Consider the following 20,569-nt stretch of genomic DNA (forward strand, 5'->3'; position numbering starts at 1 on the left):
AGACTACCAGCCCAGAGATGGCACCACCCACAAGGGGCCTTTCCCCCTTGATCACTAATTGAGAAAATGCCTTACAGTTGGATCTCATGGAGGCATTTCCTCAACTGAAGCTCCTTTCTCTGTGATAACTCCAGCTGTGTCAAGTTGACACAAAACTAGCCAGTACAGTGGCTCACAACCATCTATAATGGGATCTGATGCTCTCTTCTGGTATGCAGGTGTACATGCAGATAGAGCATTCATACATAAATAAATCTTAAAAAAAAAAACCCACAGCAAACAAACCAAGTTACACACACACACACACACACACACTGCTGTATATCAAAAAATCAAATTCCTGTAAGTTAATTCTATGTATAACTTTTCACACAATCCAGGTTCGGAGGCCTATTCCTTTCAAACAAATAGTTTGACAGTAAAATATAAGCAAAATTAAAATAAGTCTTTAGGTCCCTCTGTCTATCAAACATAGACTTATAAGTAATTTACTGCTGTTCTTCTAGTCTTTCTCTGCTTTTCTCTTGAAATCTGTTATACTGTTTCTCTGCCCTGAGATTCTCTCTCTCTCTCTCTCTCTCTCTCTCCCTCTCTCTCTGTCTAACTATCCCTAGCCACTCCTTCTCTCTGTGCCCACTCTTTCAATGGTTACCTCTGCTCCAGCAACCTGGGCTCCCTGCTACTTATAAGAGGCCAGGGGTGATGAAACAGTGAGCAGTAGCAGGGTTTTCCTGTGTGAGCATGGAGAAGGAACCGTTCTGCAGACTCTTAGAAGCTCACACAAACACAAGACCCCACTTTCTTTTTTATTCCTTTTTATTTATTTATTTTTAATTAGGTATTTTCTTCATTTACATTTCAAATGCTATCCCAAAAGTCCCCCAGACCCTCCCCCCCCCACTCCCCCCATCCCCCCCCCCCACTCCCACTTCTTGGCCCTGGTGTTCCCTCTGAGGCATATAAAGTTTGCAAGACCAAGGGACCTTTCTTCCCAATGATGGCCGACTAGACCATCTTCTGATACATATGCAGCTAGAGACACGAGCTGTGGGGGTACTGGTTAGTTCATATTGTTGTTCCACCTATAGGGTTGCAGACCCCTTTAGCTCCTTGGGTACTTTCTCTAGCTCCTCCATTGGGGGCCCTGTGTTCCATCCAATAGCTGACTGTGAGCATCCACTTCTGTGTTTGCCAGGCCCTGGCATAGCCTCACAAGAGACAGCTATATCAGGGTCCTTTCAGCAAAATCTTGCTAGTGTATGCAATGGTGTCAGCGTTTGGAGGCTGATTATGGGAAGGATCTCCAGGTATGGCAGTCTCTAGATGGTCCATCCTTTTGTCACAGCTCCAAACTTTGTCTCTGTAACTCCTTCCATGGGTGTTTTGTTCCCAATTCTAAGAAGGGGCAAAGTGTCCACACTTTGGTCTTCGTTCTTCTTGAGTTTCATGTATTTTGCAAATTGTATCTTGTATCTTGGGTATTCTAAGTTTCTGGGCTAATATCCACTTATCAGTGAGTACATATCATGTGAGTTCTTTTGTGATCGAAGACCCCACTTTCTTATTCCTCATTCTCATTCCACAGATGTATTCTCAAATACAAAGACACAAAGCTAGAAAACTCTACTACCCTAAGTTGAGAATGCATATATCCTTTCTCCTCTGTGTTTTCTTTTTTAAAAAATGCCACTAAGATATTAATAAAAGCCAGTGTGCTGGTAAGTTCCTTTAATCTCAGCACTCTGGAGGCAAAGGCAGGCAGAGCTATTTATTGAGTTTCAGGCTAACTAGGACTATATACCCTATCTCAAAAAGAAAAAGTAATATCTCCGTGATTAAAGATCCATTGAGATAAGTTATTGGAAGAAGAATGGAGAAGAAACCACAGCAATGACAGACAGGATGCCACCAAGACACACTTCAGACACAAATGTCATTTGTCTTGCATGTAGGAAACTCCCTTCTTCTGATCTATGAGAAATGCAAGAGAGAAACGCAGAGATCAGGGGACTATCAGGTGTCTAGATATGGGACCACTGCCCTCTAGTGTGTACTCAAAACACTCAGCAGCCTTTTGTCAGAGATGGTTATCCCAAAGACAGGAAAAGTGATGTTCTGTTGAACTTCCCAGCACAACACCTTCAAAACTAATGGGAACCATCTTCATAATAAGGACATTTAGGCCAGTCGATGATGGTGCACTCAGGAGGCAGAGGCAGGCACATCTCTAAGTTTGAGGCAGCCTGGTTTACTCGGAGTTCCCAACACAGCCATAGCTACACAAAGAAACCCTGTTTTGAAAACAACAACAACAAAAAAAAAAAAAAAAAAAAGGAAAGAAGAAAAAAGAAAAGAAAAGATAACAACAATAACAATAAAAACAATAAAAAATCAGGACATTTAGTGACAACCCACCTCACTAGTTGTCATTGCTAGTCCTCCTATCAGGTCATTAAAATGGACCACCAAAGAGACAGCATACACTAGCTGATATGAGGCCCCCAACACACATACAGTAGAGGACTTCTGGGTCTGTGTTCATTCAGAGATGATGTACCTAACCCTCGAGAGACTGGAGGCCCCAGGGAGTAAGAGGTCAGGTGGGGTGGGGTATGGGGACATCCAGGTGAGACAGGGGGTGGGAAGGAGGTATGGGATGTAGAACAGTCAGAAGGTGGATGGGGGGGGGGATAAAATACGGAGTGTAAAAAATAAATTAATTTTAAAAAATGATAACACTTGTTTGTAGTCAGTGTGTGTTCTGTGACGTGTGGAGGACAACTTGTGGTCATTGGTTCTCTCCTACCTATGGGTGCAGAGATCAAACTCAGGTTGTCAGGCTTGATGACAAGCCCCCTTACTCCAATTCATTGACCCCCAAAATGTATTCTCATTTTTCAGACTAACAAATTAGCAAATGGGAAAAAGTACTTACTGTATTTCATAACTAATGTGTGCTGGGGTAGTGGTCACCCCAAACCTGCCCTAGTGAACTTCAGGAAAGGTTTTGATCTAGGCCCCCATAATCCAGCTCCTGAAATGGTCGGCTTGTTTTTTGTTTTGTTTTGTTTTGTGTTTTTTTCAATGAGTCTCTTCTGATCCGAGGGTCAATGATCTATGGCGGTCATGCCTTCAGTTCTGAATGAGTGAGCTTACCGAGTATATAGCAAGTCAAATGGGAAGTGGCGGATAAAGGCAGCAGAGAGTAAAACATCATCACACTGGGTGCTCAAAACACTCAGCAGAAATCAACTAGAGTTGTCCCGCTCGAAGTCAAATGGGTATCTTGATAGAATCCTGGGCAAAGTCCCCTCAGGTGAAGCATCCAAACAAAAGAACGGAAACCAACAGAGATGACCTTATCAAATGGAGCACTCAGAATATCCAGCAGAAGCCAGCTAGTGAAGTTGAGGCAGTTAACTGGAATTTCTAATTAAGCTTTTTATCCACAGAGGAGCTGCTTATGGCTGAATGTCCAGCTTCTCTTTTCCCACTGTAGACACATTTTCATCTAGAAAGAAGGAATAGTAACCTCCACAGGAAATGGTTTGCCTTTTAGCCGTTTACAGGACACAATGCCGTACTCTTTTTTTCTTCCCTCTCTGTTATAGGGTCAGGGAATCCAGCCTGTCCCTTGAGGAGGGGCCTTGGAAGACACTTTGAGCAAATATGCTTAGGTTTGAAGTGGGAGGAGAGACAATATTACTTTCAAAGCCAGTTTCTTCTCAGTGAGCGCAAATAACATGCCACAATTTACCAATAAAATGTATATTGCAGATTCTTTCATCTATTAGCTATGATTATTGTCCTCTTTCATGACTGGTATTTCCGCATGAATTCTACATGTAAAATAATTGAGTTTGGTTTTCAGTAGCAACCTCTCACCCATAAAAAGGTGACTGGTAGGCCTTATGACAAATCTTTAGAGCCTACTTCAGCAACTTTCTGATTTCCATTTTCAAATGTTGTTCCATCTTGATCCACTCAAAAACTTCGAGACTTTTTCTAATAAGACAGGAAAACATCAGTAGTGTAGCATTATTAGAACACCACCACTGTTCGTTGCACACAGTCTTTCACAAAGGATTATATTAAACCCTTTCTGTGCACTGTTCAGTTTAATCCTTGTCATGATTATGGGGAAAATATTATTATTTCAATACAGAGTTTTAAAAAATTTAAGTTACTTTTCTATCTATGTTGGAAGTACAAAGTGTGTCATGGAAGTCCACAGCCTGGCTACTTGTGGAGGGACTTCTTTCAATTAATGAAAAAAAAATGTGAAAAGCAAAAATATTTAGGATTTCCATGAAATTAAATTTAAGTCTTAATTCATTGTCTTATTTAGATAGATAGAAGCTTAGTAGTAGACCCTACCTACTTGTGGTGCTAACCTTCCAGTGGTGAAATGATGGTGGTGTTGGGAAGGTTGGAGATTGATTTTTGAGTCTTGGCCAAGGAAAGAGAGATAGCAAGTCTCGATCTTTCAAAATGTCATTGGACCACAAAAATCAAATTTTATGAGAACAAATGTGGGCTGAAAAAAAATACATTTGGGAGCCAGTGATACGGTGCAGGCTTTTGTTACCAAGCCTGCAAATCTTTAGAGCCTACTAAGTTTGATCCCTGAGCCCACATGTAGAACAGAAGCAACTCCTAAGCTATCTGAGAGCCAGTACTACCCAGGAGCACTTCCTTCATTTGTTACAAGGAAGAAACAAGAGGTTGAGTCATGGCAAAGGGAATAAGGCCAAAGCAAGTTCAACTGGGTAACCAGGAACAGCGAACCTGTCCAGGAATAATAATCACTAAAGCCACTGTTGGGCCTGCACTCTGGATTTATGCAAATAATACAGCAGTAATCCTTCAAGAACACCTCCAATGTCACAGGCATCAAGAGAGGCCTTTGCAAATCTCCCAGTGTGTGTGTGTGTGTGTGGGGGGGGGGGGGTGGGAATGATAAAAGAAAAGAGCAACAAAAAAAGGAAAAAGTGAAAAGAAGGTGTTTTACTCAATTTAATGTTCTTTCCCCCAGAGTATTACATCTTTACAGGATGTTAGAGCATAAAATGTCAAATTTATGCTTGCAATGTGATTTTTTTTTAAACCCAAGAGCAATTTTACTGGAGTTTGAGAGAAAAATAACAGGACAGGAAGCTGTAAATAAATCTAAGCAACTGCCAGGAAGAGGGAGATGGATAAGAGGAAGCGAGAAAGCCAGACTCTCTCAACCAGAAGTGAAGGACACAGGCAGGATCAGCACTGGGTGTCTGGGGATGAGGAGGGGAAGAGAGTAAGAATTTGAGCAGAGTGTTTTTTCAGTGTGTGAAAAAAATTGAGATACTAGGAGAGATCTGCAGAGCATTTCGTTGATTAAATGAACTCCTAAGGATTTTACCAACTCAATCAGTATGAAGAATTGAAAATACCCCAGTAAATCTGCTCTGTGCGTTCTCAAATGGCATATAAGTATTCAAATAAATACTTTTCACTTCTCATGTGGGTTCCTTTGGAAGGTGGCAACTGCAATATACCAGAACTTAATTAACGTTAAAATAATAGATTGCAGAGTTGGTTATAAAATGGTTACTAGAATATGAGGCTTTTAATTCCTGAGGGTCAAACTATATTTTACATCCTGATAAAATCAAAGTCATTAATAATGTATCAATGTATAATGCAAACGAACATATATATTCGTAATCTGTATCCCAGAAAACAGAGAATCCTAAGACAAGCTACCACTGAATGTCTTAGTTAGTGTTTCATTGCTATGAACAGACTCCATGACCAAGGCAACTCTTATAAGAACAACATTTAATAGGCTATGACTTAAAGGTTCAGAGGTTCAGTTCATTATCAAGGCAGGAGTATGGTGGTACCCAGGCAGGCTTGGTGCAGGAGGACCTGAGATTTCTACATCTTCATCTGAAGATGGCTAGGAGAAGACTGACTTCCAGGCAGCTAGGATGAGGTACTTAAAGCCCACACCCACAGTGACACACCTACTCCATCAAGTCTATATCTACTCCAGCAAGGCTATACCTCCAAATAGTGCCACTCCCTAGGCCAAGCATATTCAAACCACAACACTGGATGATCCTTCAGAGCTTCAATGTAACTTAGAAAATGTGTCACTGTTATTTTTATTTTATTTTCAAATATTGTTAGGCTTGATTTTTAGAACATCTAGGTAGCGGGTTCAAATAAAAGAGAAAACAGTAAAGATCATGCCAACTGAAAAGTGTGTGTGTGTGTGTGTGTGTGTGTGTATAGTGTGTGTGTGTGTGAGAATGTGTGTGTGCATCCCTGAATATCCTACAATTGAAGTGGAGGAAAAGGAAAACAAACCAAAGAGCATATAAAGGTCATGAAATTGTTAATGTAGTCAGACTTTTGACTATTTTATGAATTCCTTTTTCTACTACCCTTCTCTACCCCTATTCCACCCCCTCCCAATCCCCCAATACTAGATAGAAGAGAAAGAAGGCTACAGGAGAAAGAGGTAGTGGTATTGTTAGACTACTTTCTGCTGATTAGGGGTGTCAAGTTTCCATGGGACAAGTTTGGTATTTGATTTCAGGATATCCAATTTCTTTATCTCATTTCTTCGCTCATGACCACTTGACAAACCACAACAGCAGCCAGCAGCCAGCAGCCAGCAGCCAGCAGCCAGCAGCCAGCAGCCAGCAGCCAGCAGCCAGCAGCCAGCAGCCAGCAGCCAGCAGCCAGCAGCCAGCAGCCAGCAGCCAGCAGCCAGCAGCCAGCAGCCAGCAGCCAGCAGCCAACAGCAGCTGCCACAACCCCTCTTGGGGCTCCAGCATTGATATACCCTTTCAAGAGTCCCCAGAATTCCAAATCCCATACCCTTGCAGAAACTATGTACAGCTGGCAAAAATCACACCCCTGCTAGAGCACGAGGCAAATCATACATAGTCAGTTGCTGTGGACAATCTAAAGCAGCTGGGATTAAAACAAAGCCATATTCCTAAGACATTTCTGTGTTTTAATTTTTTTAAAGAAACCAAAATTCTCACTACAGGTTGAAGCAAAAATAAGAGCTTCACAAGAGTAAGAATTATTTCTCACACTAATGCATGCAAAGTGTTCTCCAAAATGGCAGAAGTTAGAATATTATACTAAGTGAAGCTCAATTGACTTCTCAATATGAAGGAACATGGGGCAGATTATAACAACACAGGTCTCATCTGTTTATTTATTGTTAAATATAATATTTTTATTGTTTGAGAATTTAATGTGTGCCTACAGTGATTTTGATCATGCCCCCACCCAGATCCACTTCCCTGGTCCCTCTCACTCTCTATGCTCTATCCTTGTTATTTTTGATAACTCTCCAAGTTATTTCTGTGGCCCATACATCCCTGGATATGGGGCTGTCCACTGGAGCATGGTTGACTACCAGGAGTCTTATCTGTAAAGAAAACTCACATAGACACAGTTCTCATTTAACTTCTCATTCCCAGGTATGTTCTCAGGATAAACAAAAAGATCCATAGAGTTTTTGACTGTTGGAGTCATTAAATAACAAAACTTGCTTGATCTCCTTGGTTTGTTTAATACAGTGCTGGAGATCAGACTCAGGACCTTATGCATGCTAGGAAACTGCTTGTTATCTTTCATTTATTTCTTCTATTTTTAAGTGTGAGTGGTATGTGTGTGTGTGTGTCTGTGTATGCCTATGTGTATGAGTACAGATCTCTACTGAATCCAGGACAAGATGTCACATCCCCTTGAGCTAGAATGATCTGCAGCTGTGAGCTGTTCAACAAGGATGCTGGGAACTGAACTTGGGTGCCCTGCAAGAGCATAATGCTCTCTTTAGCTGCCAAGCTATCTCTTTAGCCCTGTTGGCTTTTAAAATCTATACAACTTAACCCACACAACTCTTTAAAAAAAAACGTAAATACCTTTTTAAAAAATATACAAAATTAAGTGTTAAAATAGTAAAATTGTTCTAACGAGATGGTTCTAACAGTGTGTTCTGTTAAGCCTATGGATCATGGTTCAATCCCTGGGACTTACAAGGTGGAAGGAGAGAAGTGCTCAAATGTTGTCCCAAGATATGCATGCCTTGGCATATGCATGTTCACAATACATGCATACCAACATACATAAGCAAATATAGAGAAAAATTAAAAGGAAGTAGACAAAATTAAAGCCTAATTGGGCAATGTAGAGGAAGACAGGCTTGAGCAGCCTAGAAGGACAGAGCTCTCTTTATTTGCAAAGAAAGGAGGTCAGCTGAGCTTTTTGAGTCATGAGCCATCATTTGAAACGACGGGACAACATAAAGTGGTATATGTCTTCACTGATAGCTGCTGTGTCAGATAAATGAGAACTAAAAGCCAAATGTCTTTGTCTTTAAACGGGAGCAAATCCTCCAAAAAGAAAAAAAAAATCAATCTCAATCATTTAGAAGGGACAAAGGTTTTGAAATTTCTAGATTGTTCCTTGGCCATTTTCTCAAGACAAAACAAATCTCCATTTTCCCCCCTTTTGTATTTATTGTCCCGTTTCCCCCCAAAAATCTGAAGGGTTACAGTTGTGCTGAAGATTTTATTTGCAGATGAAGAGTGCCCAGAAGAGGGTGCTAATGGCCACAGAGCTTACACATGTCCTCTAGACCAAAGATTTCAAGATGTTAACTCCAGATTAGGCAACTCCTTAATGATCAGGGAAGGAGAAGGAGAAATTTCCCTATCTTAAAAACAATTCAAGGGCAGAATAAACAAACAAACAAACAAACTAGTGAGGAAAGATGCAGAGAAAAATCATGGCTGTTGCTTCCTGTCCCGCGCTAATTTTCCCGCCAGCAAGAAACAACGCGGCACATAAACAGGATCCTTCTGTAGCAAGCTTTAATGCGTCTTGAGAGGGAGAGCATCAGCTTCACAAGGCGGAGACCCCAAGCCCGAAAACCGCCTCCCTTATATAGGAGATTTCTCTCGCCTCGGACGTGGCGATTCCCTATAGGCCAAATTCTTGTCACCCGAGGTGACGTTGTCAGGCGGGCAACTGGCACCATGAACGGTTAATGCCAGCACATGCGCGGATCACTTGTTCATCTCCAGAGGCAGGCGATGTCGGCGCCATCTTATAATGGCGACGATGTGGGGTGGCGCCCCACAGCTTCCCATTAAATTGTTTCATTTAAACACTTCATAGCATGTGTATAGTTTCTTTTAAGATACAGTTTTGATTTACATCAATTCGTTCTTTTATTAATGAACATGCCAAAACTAAGGTCTTTTAAACTATCATATGGCTGAAAGAATGTTTGCAGAAATTTATATTCTGTTCAAGAATTTATTGGTGTTGTGCTTATAAAATATTATGTTTTATGTATCGGAGTACTTAAGTATATCACTATTTAGAAACCTTAACATTACTCTCCGTCCTGGGTAATACAAATCTTTGGAGAAACGTTTTCAGAGAACAGGCATTTTCTTCTCACCTTCCTGCTTTACCAAACTCTTACTTTCCTTCTGACTTTGCTTTACACAGAGAGCTTAAAATCTCTCTGGCAGTTTGATTGTTGTTCTGCAGTGGCTCAGAACCATGTCAGTTCCACTAAGCAGAAACATGCTTCCTAGCACTTTCTTTCCTGGGTTGTTCTGCATGGTCGTATAGGAGAAACATCTTTTGTGAACTCCAAAAGTTAGGTATAAAGAAGTCATTCTTGATATCTGGTCTGAGACAGGGTCCACTTTGTGCAGCTATCACAGAACACTCGAGACTTGGTAACTTATAATGAGTAGACATTTACGCACTCATAAGCACTTTCAAGGCTGGAAAGTTCAAAATCAAAGCACTAGCATTTGACAATGGGCTTTGTGTTGCTAGGGATGGGCACACTCTTCCAACTATCTATCTATCTATCTATCTATCTATCTATCTATCTATCTATCTATTATTTTGCCTTTTGAAACAGGGTCTCACTATGTAGCTTTGGCTGGTCTGGAGCTTGCTATGTAGACCTGAGTAGCTTGGACACCTTCCTCTGTCTCCTGCCTGCTGAGATTAAAGGTGTGCACCCTCGTGCTTGGCACATTTTCCTTTTCTTTATATGGCATTGATCCTACTTCCAAAGGTGGATCCCTTGGAGCCCAATTATCTTTTAAAGTTCCTCACTTTTAATGCTGCTATCATGGTAATTAAACTTCTGTGTGAGTTTTGGAGAAAACATTCGCACCAAAGCAGGTGCCAACCACAGGGCAATTTACGTTGAGTGTTGCTAATCTGCTCCTTAACAACCTGGTATACCAGGCTTATAGCATTACAGATCTACCGGATTTCCTCTTTAAGCTTTTCTGAGTCGTTGGCTAAGTTCTTGTGCTCTGAATAAAGAGTGTCAGTTTCTCCTGCAGGTCACCAACAGCAACCATGTTGGTCACAGTAGAAGAGTGAACGAGGTTCTAGATTATCCTTGGTTTCCTGTTCTGATCTGAAAGACCCAGAATAGCTTCAAGCTGAACACTACACTGCAGAGTCAATAGACCACGCCACCAGCTTCGACATTTGTGTGAGGTCTATCACTTATGATTAATCACTTGTGTCCTAAATCACATGTGCCACCCTGTCTCTTCCATGCAACTGTCTGTTGACAGCATTGTCTTGTTCTGCTCCTGTACTTGCTACCTGCTTTGGTTTGAACATTTCAGAACTCATGTTGAAGCTTAGTTGCCATTGTAACAGTATTGAGAGGCTGGGGGCTGCTTAGAAAGTAAAATGCTTTGTAGGAATCTCCTGGAAGCTCCCCAGTGACAAAAATAAGCCTCTGCCAGGTATGGCTTGCCCTCTCTTGCAGCCAATTTACCCTTCTTTCTCCTGTTTCATAGGATGGAGAGAATTCTGCAAAATTGGCTTTTCTGTCAATAGAGGATGCTAAAGGGACACTGAAGGAAGTCAGAAACCCCAATTTGGTTGTGCTCTCTCCTGCAGAGACCAGCAGCACAGGACATCCAGGTCATTCACTCTTGGAAAGATTTAGCGTTTTGTCATTTCAGCAGTCTCTCTCCTGCAGAGACCAGCAGCACAGGACATCCAGGTCATTCACTCTTGGAAAGATTTAGCGTTTTGTCATTTCAGCAGTCTTTCTAGGGAATTCCACTGGTATTCTGGAGATACCTTCTTAGTGATGTTCAGCAAGCCTTAGGATGCTCTTAGTGATAGCATCTCAGCAAATTGGGCTGATACTCTAGAGGGCTGGTCATCTATTTGTCATCCCTGGTGTGAAGAACCATCTTCTCTATTGCCCAGTGGATACCATCACCCCTTCTGAGGTAGAATCAGCCCCCAACAGTGTGAGAACCTGCTTCAAAATGTGTTTCTTGGCTGGGCACTCTGCCTGACTGAAATGTGGTGCTGCTCTTGGCCTGTGTTATTTGTGAACTTACTAGAGCTTTCTTTACCCACTTGTGGCAATGCTGTGCTACTCATTAATATTGCTTATATTACCCTTCCCCTGAGTGAATTACTGTGTGTTTTCATCTCCAAGCTGGATGCTGACCAATGTCTTTTGCTTCTAGCTGTTTTGTTTTTAAACACAGCTTAATTTTATTAGTTTAGGATTTTGTTTTAGAAGGAACATAAATTACTTTTAATATGACTTTATAAATAAAGGGATTGCCCGAGCGTGGCATTTCAAGAGGCAATTTTGCTTTCTTTGACCACACACAGGGCTCTTTCTCAAGCTGGGATGGGATCATGGATCCCCGTGAGCAGTCTCAGAAAAATGGTGGCTGTGTAATGAACCACCCCAAACACAATGGTTGACACAATGACTACTATTTCTCATGTGACAAGAAGACTCCAAAGTTGCATCAGAAATGGTGTGGATATAGGAAGGAATGGAGAATTGGGAGCTCACACCCCTGTACCAAGGTTTAAGCCTTGGTTAAAAATTTCTGTTTTTCATTCTGTGAGAACATATGACCGTCATACGACTTCAGTGTCTGTATTTGTATTTATGGTCAGGTTGTTACAAAGGATGGCCTTGAGTGAGTATGTTCAGTTTGATTTATTTATTTATTTGGTCACATGTGTACTCGCTAATTGTTTGTAGAGTTAAATCCTTTCTAACTTGTTCATTGCATCACAATGACTAGCTGCCATCACATATCATGGTTATCTCTCACAGGCTTTCATAGCCATAGACAGGCAGAAAGGTCTACAAGCTGAAGTCCAGTAACTGCTACTATAGGAACTGGGTGTCTGGTGTTGTGTAATAATTTCCTCTGTGATAAAACCATCCATCTTAAAATACCTAATAAAAAATATTTTTAAAAAAACCATCCATCTTGGAAGGAAGTTCATTAAAACAAAACTTTCCAGAGGTGACAAATTCTATCCAGACAGAAAACTTGTTTTCTTCAGGAAGTAAGCAATTCAAAAACTCCAGGAAATTCCTGAAACTGACCAGATTTTCTAGGCTGCTCGCTCCTCAAGAATGTTTAAGTTATAAGGACTCTGAAAGACACTATGACCAACAGGACAGCCTGGAAGATGCAGAAATCAGCTGAGTGACGGAGAAGATACTCAGACCACTGGGGCTGCCTTAAAGAGATAGTCTCCAACCCACTGAGTTGTCTGCAGGCTATGCAGTAAGCACCAACTTTCCAGCTTTAGGGGGCTGCCACTCACACTGAGTTGGGCTTTGGGTGATGCAGCTGTCTTTGAGTTATTTCTGCTCTGGTATATCCCCTCACTTATATTCCTTTAAATAACCCCAGTGGTTGGCCTTTCGTGGTGTCCATTCTTTGATCTGTTATGAACATGTATGTTCACATGTCATCAGGAATGACACTACACAAACCTGGCATTTAAGGGAGGTTTTATCAAGCTAGCATTTGCTGAGAGAATCTCAAGCACCAACTAATCAGGGCTGGAGTAACCAACAGGGAAGGGATATGTATGAGGCATATGAGAACTCATTTGACCACCCGACTCAGAGACCCCAGCCAGATGAAGACTGTACCTGCTTCTGCTAAAGAGAGGTCAAGCTAGCATTTGCTGAGAGAATCTCAAGCACCAACTAATCAGGGCTGGAGTAACCAACAGGGAAGGGATATGTATGAGGCATGTGAGAACTCATTTGACCACCCGACTCAGAGACCCCAGCCAGATGAAGACTGTACCTGCTTCTGCTAAAGAGAGGTAGGACCATAGGCATCCACCCAGGATGTTCCTGGAAAGCTAGGAGCTACAGATCCACTTTGAAGTAAAAAGCTGTCAGCTCCTACAGCTTTCCATAGTGGGTTTGGTGTACCTCTGGAGGCATGAACCCTGAACCCTTCAGAGTGGATGCCAGAGCAATTGATCAATGTATAATGATTTTTACTGTCATCTCTATTGCTATGGTATTAGCTATCTTGAAAATGACATCAGGGGCTAGGGATTATAGCTCAATTGCTAAAGTGCTTGCTTAGCCTGCACACTATCATGGGTTCAATTCCCAGCACTATATAGACCAGGCATGATGGTAAGTGCCAACAGTCTTAGAATTCTGGGGTGAGGGCAGGGGGATCAGAAGTACAAGGTAATATTTGAGCTACAAAGATTGTTGATGAGCTACAAAGTGAAGTTGATGTAGCATGGGGAAGGCTCAATCTGCTGGAAATGATTGTAGCAGGCATGACTAAATTTAGACCCATGCCAGATATATTTTCTGATAATTTCCTGGTCTGTTGAACACACAGGAAACAAGTATAATAGTTATATTCACAGTTCAAACTATATAAGGTTGTCCTTGAAGGGTGGTCAAGCAAGAAATAGTACAATAACCACAGATGATTTGACAGGCCTTAGGAGATGTAATCATATCCAGAAAGTGATTGTATGTATAGGTGCTCTTCATATTTTAAATTTTAAAGACATTTTAATTTATTTAACAGCTTTAGACTTATAGAAAAGTTCCAAGATAGTATAGAAAGTTCAATGACCAACTTGTCTCATTTATTATCATGTTATATTATTTATTGAATGATCTTTGTCACAGTTCAGGAAGCAAAACTATCTATCAACTAGAGCCCATATATTCCCCCAGGACTCCTTAGATTTTTCTTATCCAGAATCTCACCAAAGGAATGTTACATTTAGGTTATACCTTTGAAGACTGGCAGTTTCTTCTCCCAGACTTTCTTTGGTTTTAATAGCCTTAGTGGTTTTGATAAATACTGGTCAGGAATTTTGTAGAATGTCATTAGAGTTTCTGTGATTTTTTGCATTCTAGAGACTTATGATTGTTAACTTTTTCAAGCATTTCCCTCCAAAATGTATGACTGGAAAATATGCCATAACATATGCTTATGAGCTGCAGTCTTTATCAGAGCAAACTGGGAATCATGGCTGTCATCCTGTTCAAACTTAGGAGACTGATGGGAGGTTAGGAAGGAGGGAAGGAGGGAGGGAGGAAACTTCCACAGAGTTTAGATAGCAATCTCAGTGTGTAAACTGTATGTCACTGAAAAGGAGCCAGCCATCAGCCACACCCTCTCATCCCCCAATTCTGACTTAAGAAAGCCAATAGTTCTTCCCCCCCAAGACAGTCAGTATTAATTACTAACTTTTCCCACAGATATAACCTTAAAAGTATAAGCCAGAACAATAATCAAACTTTCATTGAAACATGTTTTCTTTCTTTCTTTTCCAAAGGAGTAACGCCCAATGTCTTGTACCACAGGAGTGTTACAGCAGAGCTGTTGTGGACTTAAGTAAATCAGACTCTACAAGGTAGAGTTAATCAAACCACCATTTAGAAGCCTGCTCTGTTGTTACAGCAAGAATGAAGTTCCTAAGCCCTTAAGTACTAGGAACTCTGGAGTGCTCAACAATACCAGCAGCAATGGAAGTGGCACAACATTTAGCTCAACAAGAAAAGACAATACTCAGCATACCCCTTGGAACTCAATATTAAAAATATTAGTATTGGAATGCAGACAGGCCAGAAAACATGTTCTGTGAACAGAGAAGTACTCACGGTGCTGGCCAGCTCTAGATAGCTTCCGCCTGTAGAGGTGCCAAAATTCGGGGAGTGTGTGAGAAGCTTGTGGAGCACAGCCTGCTGAGGCAAAGAGCTTCCGCCATACTCCAGCAGCTTCTGGAGGGGCAGCTGGCTCTGCAAGTCCGGGCTCTGGAGATCCCTGGCACCAGAATCATCCTCCCAGCTCTCCCTGGCTGCTGACAAAGCACCTAGTCCAAGAGAGGCGGGGGGAAAATAAAAAGACATTTCTTTCATTAGCCTGTGGGTGGTCAGGAAGCGATGATTTGAGGCTCCTGAGTCTTCCCTGTGCCAGCATCTCAGAACACATGTGCCTCCCAGGCTGCTTGCTGAGCACTTTCTCTTTCAAATTGACACAAGGGAAGCCTGAAGGTAAAAGCAATTTTAAGTAAAGGATTCGGAAATAACTATGCAATGAATACACATGCCCTCCCCAACACAAAAACTTAGGGGGTAGGGGTGGGGAAGCACAGGAAAGCCAAGTAAGAAAAGAAATGCAGACCAAACAAAGCCACATCTGCCTGTGATTTGCACTTGGTTATTATGTTGACTTAGTGCTTGCTGGTGATTCTGAGGAAGAAGGAAATGAGAGAGAAGACACAAGGTATAGGCTTAACCAGGACTTCCTAGTGCCTATGTCCTCTCACCTGGATGGAGCTGGGCACTGTTGGTAATAGATGCAGCCACACAGTTGAGTGGCAATAGACTGTGGACAGATGACAAGTCTCCCTTCCAGGTCTTCACATAAGCCCCTCAGTGTGATCTCCCCATACCCTTTTGCCTTCTGGTAGGGTTCAGGTGGGATCTGCCCTTGGGAAGCCACTATAGTTCATATGGTAGAGCCACAAGATGAAAGATGCCTAGGGAGTAGTCTATAAGGAGTAGTCTACTCATGCTAGCTGCCCTGTGGTTATACTCTATGTGAATAGGAATGCAGCTTCTATTCCAGGGGTTCTCCACTTTCTTTCTTTCTTTCTTTCTTTCTTTCTTTCTTTCTTTCTTTCTTTCTTTCTTTCTTTCTTTCTTTCTTTCTTTTTGAGACAGGGTTTCTCTGTATAGCCCTGGCTGTCCTGGCACTCACTTTGTACACCAGGCTGGCCTCGAACTCAGAAATCCGCCTGCCTCTGCCTCCTGAGTGCTGGTATTAAAGGCGTGCACCACCACACCTGGCTGGTTTTCCACCTTCGTAAAGCTGTGAACTTTTAATACAGTTCCTCATGTTATAGTGACCCCCCCAAATAATTTTTTTAAATTTTTTATTAGGTATTTCCTCATTTACATTTCCAATGCTATCCAAAACGTCCCCAATACCCCCCCCCCCACTCCCCTACTCACCGACTCCCACGTTTTGGCCCTGGCGTTCCCCTGTACTGGGGCATATAAAGTTTGCATGTCCAATGGGTCTCTCTTTCCAGTGATGGCCGACTAGGCCATCTTTTGATACATATGCAGCTAGAGTCAAGAGCTCCAGGGTACTGGTTAGTTCATAATGTTGTTCCACCTATAGGGTTGCAGATCCCTTTAGCTCCTTGGGTACTTTCTCTAGCTCCTCCATTGGGGGCCCTGAGATCCATCCAATAGCTGACTGTGAGCATCCACTTCTGTGTTTGCTAGGCCCCAGCATTTTAATACAGTTCCTCATGTTATGGTGACACCCCCAAATAATTTTTTTGTTACTTCATAACTGTAAATTTGCTACTGTTGTGAATTATGATATAAATATCTGTGTTTCTGATGGTCTTGAAGAAGTAAAACGTAAAAACAAAATTCTAGGCCTTTGGGCCCAGGCTTGGGAATATGGCCTTTGTGGCTCAGTGCTCCGAGGTGTGCTGGTCATAAAACAGATAGCGACATTCCTTCCTCCACCCACCTGCTTCCTGGGTTCAAAGAGTGTTCATTCAAAGAAAGACACCCTGACCATTACCAGAACCTGCAATGCAAATGTGCTATTGTTAGGGGCTCTTAGAAACTGTCTTGAGAGATAACCTGTCACTTGTGACTTTGCACTTCCTTGTGACTCTTAACTGGTATTTTTGGTATTTTCCAACAACGCCCTCCCCACCTCCTTGAGTTGTGGTTTCTTCCTTTAAATATCCCCCTTATCCAGCTACTCGGGCTGGTCCTCTACCCCTGCGTGGTGTATGACCGTGGACCCGAGAGCGCTCTTGAATAAAAATCCTCTTGCAGTTTGCAGCAAGACCGTTTCTTGTGGGTGATTTTGGGGTGTCGCCTCTCCTGAGTCAGAACGTGGGGGAGTCCTCACGTTGTGGGTCTTTCAGTCTTAGGCAACCCCTGTGTAAGGATCATTTGACCCCCAAAGGGGCTGAGAACCACTGTGTTTGATTTACCTTATCCTTTGTGTATTGGTTAGAAGACTTTAGTATTACCCATTACAACAGATTAAAATCTAATGGTACTAATGATTGTAATACAATCCAAAAGTGTAATGAAGGGCAGACCTAGAGGAGGAGTTAAAACCCTAGGCTTCCATTGTTGCCTTTGCTAGAAGAATCAGACTAGGAGAAAATCCTGCTTCCTTGGATTGTTACTTCAGAACAGAAATCCCTTTTAAGTACATGTGATAAGTGGAACAACTATCTTCGCTGCAAAGGAGGCTGGGAAAGTTTTACAGAAAGGTAGAACTTTGTTAGGTAAGTCTTTTTTTTTTTTAAAAGATTATTTATTTATTTATTTAATGTATGTGAGTATACTGTAGCTGCCTTCAGACAAATCAGAAGAGGGCATCCAATCCTATTACAGATGGTTACAAGCCACCATGTGGTTGCTGGGAATTGAATCTAGGACCTCTGGAGGAGCAATCAGTGCTCTTAATTGCTGAGCCATCTCCCCAGCTCCAGGTAAGTCATTTTAAAACAAAGGAGACATGTTCACAAATGTTGGGTGGCAGATACATGATGAAGGTTGACAAAGGCACAGTGCAAGGTACTAGGGATTCAGTAGGAAGCATGCTAAATTGTACCTCCTGACTGTGGAATTTGGAACTTTTTGAGTTTTGATTTTTTAATTTTTTCTAGCCCCATTCACTCCGACCCTGCTAGCTCCATCCCTACTTACTTCTGCCATATTTATTTCATATATGTGGGTACACTGTCACTGTCTTCAGACACAACAGAAGATGGCATCAGATGCCCATTACAGAAGGTTGTGAGCCACCACGTGGTTGCTAGGAATTGAACTCAGGACTTCTGGAAGAGCAGTCAGTGCTCTTAACCGCTGAGCCATCTCTCCAGCCTGAGTTTGCAATCTTTAATATAGGACTTTCAGTTATAACAAAAAAGGATTCAAGCAGACAAAGCTACATTGTGAAATGAGAATATAAGCAGGCTGTTCTGTAATTTGAGTAGCAGGACATGGGGCAAACTGCAAATTGTGTACTGGAGCTTCAGACATGAATACACAATCTTCCTTTTGTGGATTATTGGTAAAGTAAATCAATGTGATTTGGAAAACTGTCTTCATGTGATTTACCACTACTGTTCTCTGCTTATCATAAATAAGTTTGACCCAAAAGTTCCATACAGTGCTGTATGACTAGATGTACCAACCATTTTGTATCGAAGAATACAGTATTCTTGGCATGTTTGTTCAGGATCTGTTTCACTATATCTTTGTTCTAGGTAATGGTGGTACTCCAATTAAACCTACAGCCTAAGTGCCAGGCTAACAATCCAGCATTGAGCTATGTTTCTATCCTTCAACATCTATTTTAGTAAACAGCCTATCATCTATTTTTTTATGTATATGAATATGCTGTCATCAGACACACCAAAAAAGGGCATTAGATCCCATTACATTCTCTGCACTTTGTTAGTTAACTGATTACCTCAGGGTGTTTGTTTGTTTTGTTCTTGGTTTTGCTGTGGCCCCAACAATATGAGGCAGGAAACTGAATGAGATCAGAGTTGAAGAGTGGATCTCCTCTACTGGAGTGAATCTCAGGTGGCCTTCACATATGACACAGATACACATAGAGGTCTTCTTTCTTCTTATAGCCACATTATCCCTAGCACTGCACACAGGCCTGTGATACATCACACCTTTAGTAAACACTTAGTGAACATACTACTGAATTATGCATAGCTGTAGTGCCCCAGGGTTTCATTCTTTAATCCGGAAAAGCAAATCTGTACTACTTTAAAATATCAAAATAAATAATACATACATTTTTTGTTTTATGGCAACTGAGAGTCTCACTTTAAAATAAAATAGTATTGGGATGAGCCAGCCAAAGGAAGCATAAAGTATGCCATGTTGTAGGTCCCAGCCCAGTTGCTAGCAGGTGTGTCTAACTGCTTCATGTTCATCAGCAGATCAAAAGGACTTAATCATTGGTCCATACTTCTGCTGAAGTGATCCTGAGCAACTCGGATATCCCGCTAAGGAGCAAGTCAGTCAAAATGCATCCATGTGGCATAGGAAAGGAAGGTCACATAAAATACAGCAGACCACTGCCTTTAAGCTCCTTTCATCTGTGTTCACATTAGATTTCCTTAGAGAAGGAGTGCCATTCTCAAGACAAAACTTAGCCATACAGTTGGAATTATTTAACTGAAAAATGTCAAAAGAAAAGGTGTGATGGTCATCTTTCTGACCTTGGTGCACATGGCTCTCCCTTTCCTCCTGGCCACTTGTCTCCCTTCCTTCCATCCTTTCTGCTTGCTTGTCACTCAACAGATAGAAGAGATAGTAAAATACTAATTCAATTAAAAATAGAAATCTTGGTTTTTAAAGAGCTTGGCTTGTGGTGAGAGGCTGAAGCGGGTTTTCAGGCATGTCTGGGCATTGGGAGTCTTCCCTTCTTCCCCCACAGCAGTTCACTCTTTCACAAGACATTGTCACTCATCCGACAGTGCCAGCAGAAGAACCCTTTATTCTCTCCAGAATTCCCGTTTGTGTATTGACATGAATGTTCTTTCCCCACAGCAGCTGCTGCTTATGAGAAGGAATTTGGTAAATGTACCATTAGGCTACAACTCTCCAAGTTCTTAATATTTTAATATTTACCAGAACTGTTAAGTCAAATAACTATCGAGTGATTTTAGACTGGATGGCATCCAACTGAGTTGTTGGACTAAGAGGTCCCATGGAAACCCCCCAAACAAATCAGACTCTTTCTTGACCTTCCCAAACTGACAGAAAAACCCCATTGCTGAAGGCAACATCGACACAATTCTTGACCATGGAGAGGTCAAGCTGGCACCCACATAGAACCTTCATTCCAATGTTCTGGTGTCTTTGGTATGGGAAGGGACTCTGCAGGTTACCAAAGAGAAACATAAATACCAACCTGGCCACAAACCCTTTGATGTACAATTCTGTCATGACTGGAAAATATGCAAGGGCAATGGTGGGACAAAGCTTGTGCAAGTAGCCAACTAAAGTCCGTTGGGGATTAAGGCCTATACCTGGCACTGCTTGGGTGACCAAAAACCTAAGGCTAGATAGCTCAGGGATATAAGGTAAAAATAAATACTACTGGTCCAAAAAAAAAAAAGTAACAATAAAATGACTCCTAATGATTTTCTGCCA

The 20,569-nt window shown here is 41.7% G+C and overlaps 1 protein-coding gene across 1 annotated transcript in view; it reads right to left on the reverse strand.

Moving 5' to 3' along the window:
• Mcc (MCC regulator of Wnt signaling pathway) overlaps positions 1-20,569 on the reverse strand; it is a 387,208-nt gene that overhangs the window by 271,374 nt on the left and 95,265 nt on the right. Inside the window, exon 3 of the mRNA XM_085833615.1 lies at positions 14,999-15,210. Coding sequence (XP_085689741.1) covers positions 14,999-15,210 — 212 coding nt within the window. The remainder of the gene's footprint in view (positions 1-14,998; positions 15,211-20,569) is intronic.

Source organism: Mus caroli, unplaced genomic scaffold (genome assembly GCF_978045245.1).
Source record: "Mus caroli unplaced genomic scaffold, Mus_caroli_1 scaffold_19, whole genome shotgun sequence".
Lineage (NCBI taxonomy): Eukaryota > Metazoa > Chordata > Mammalia > Rodentia > Muridae > Mus > Mus caroli.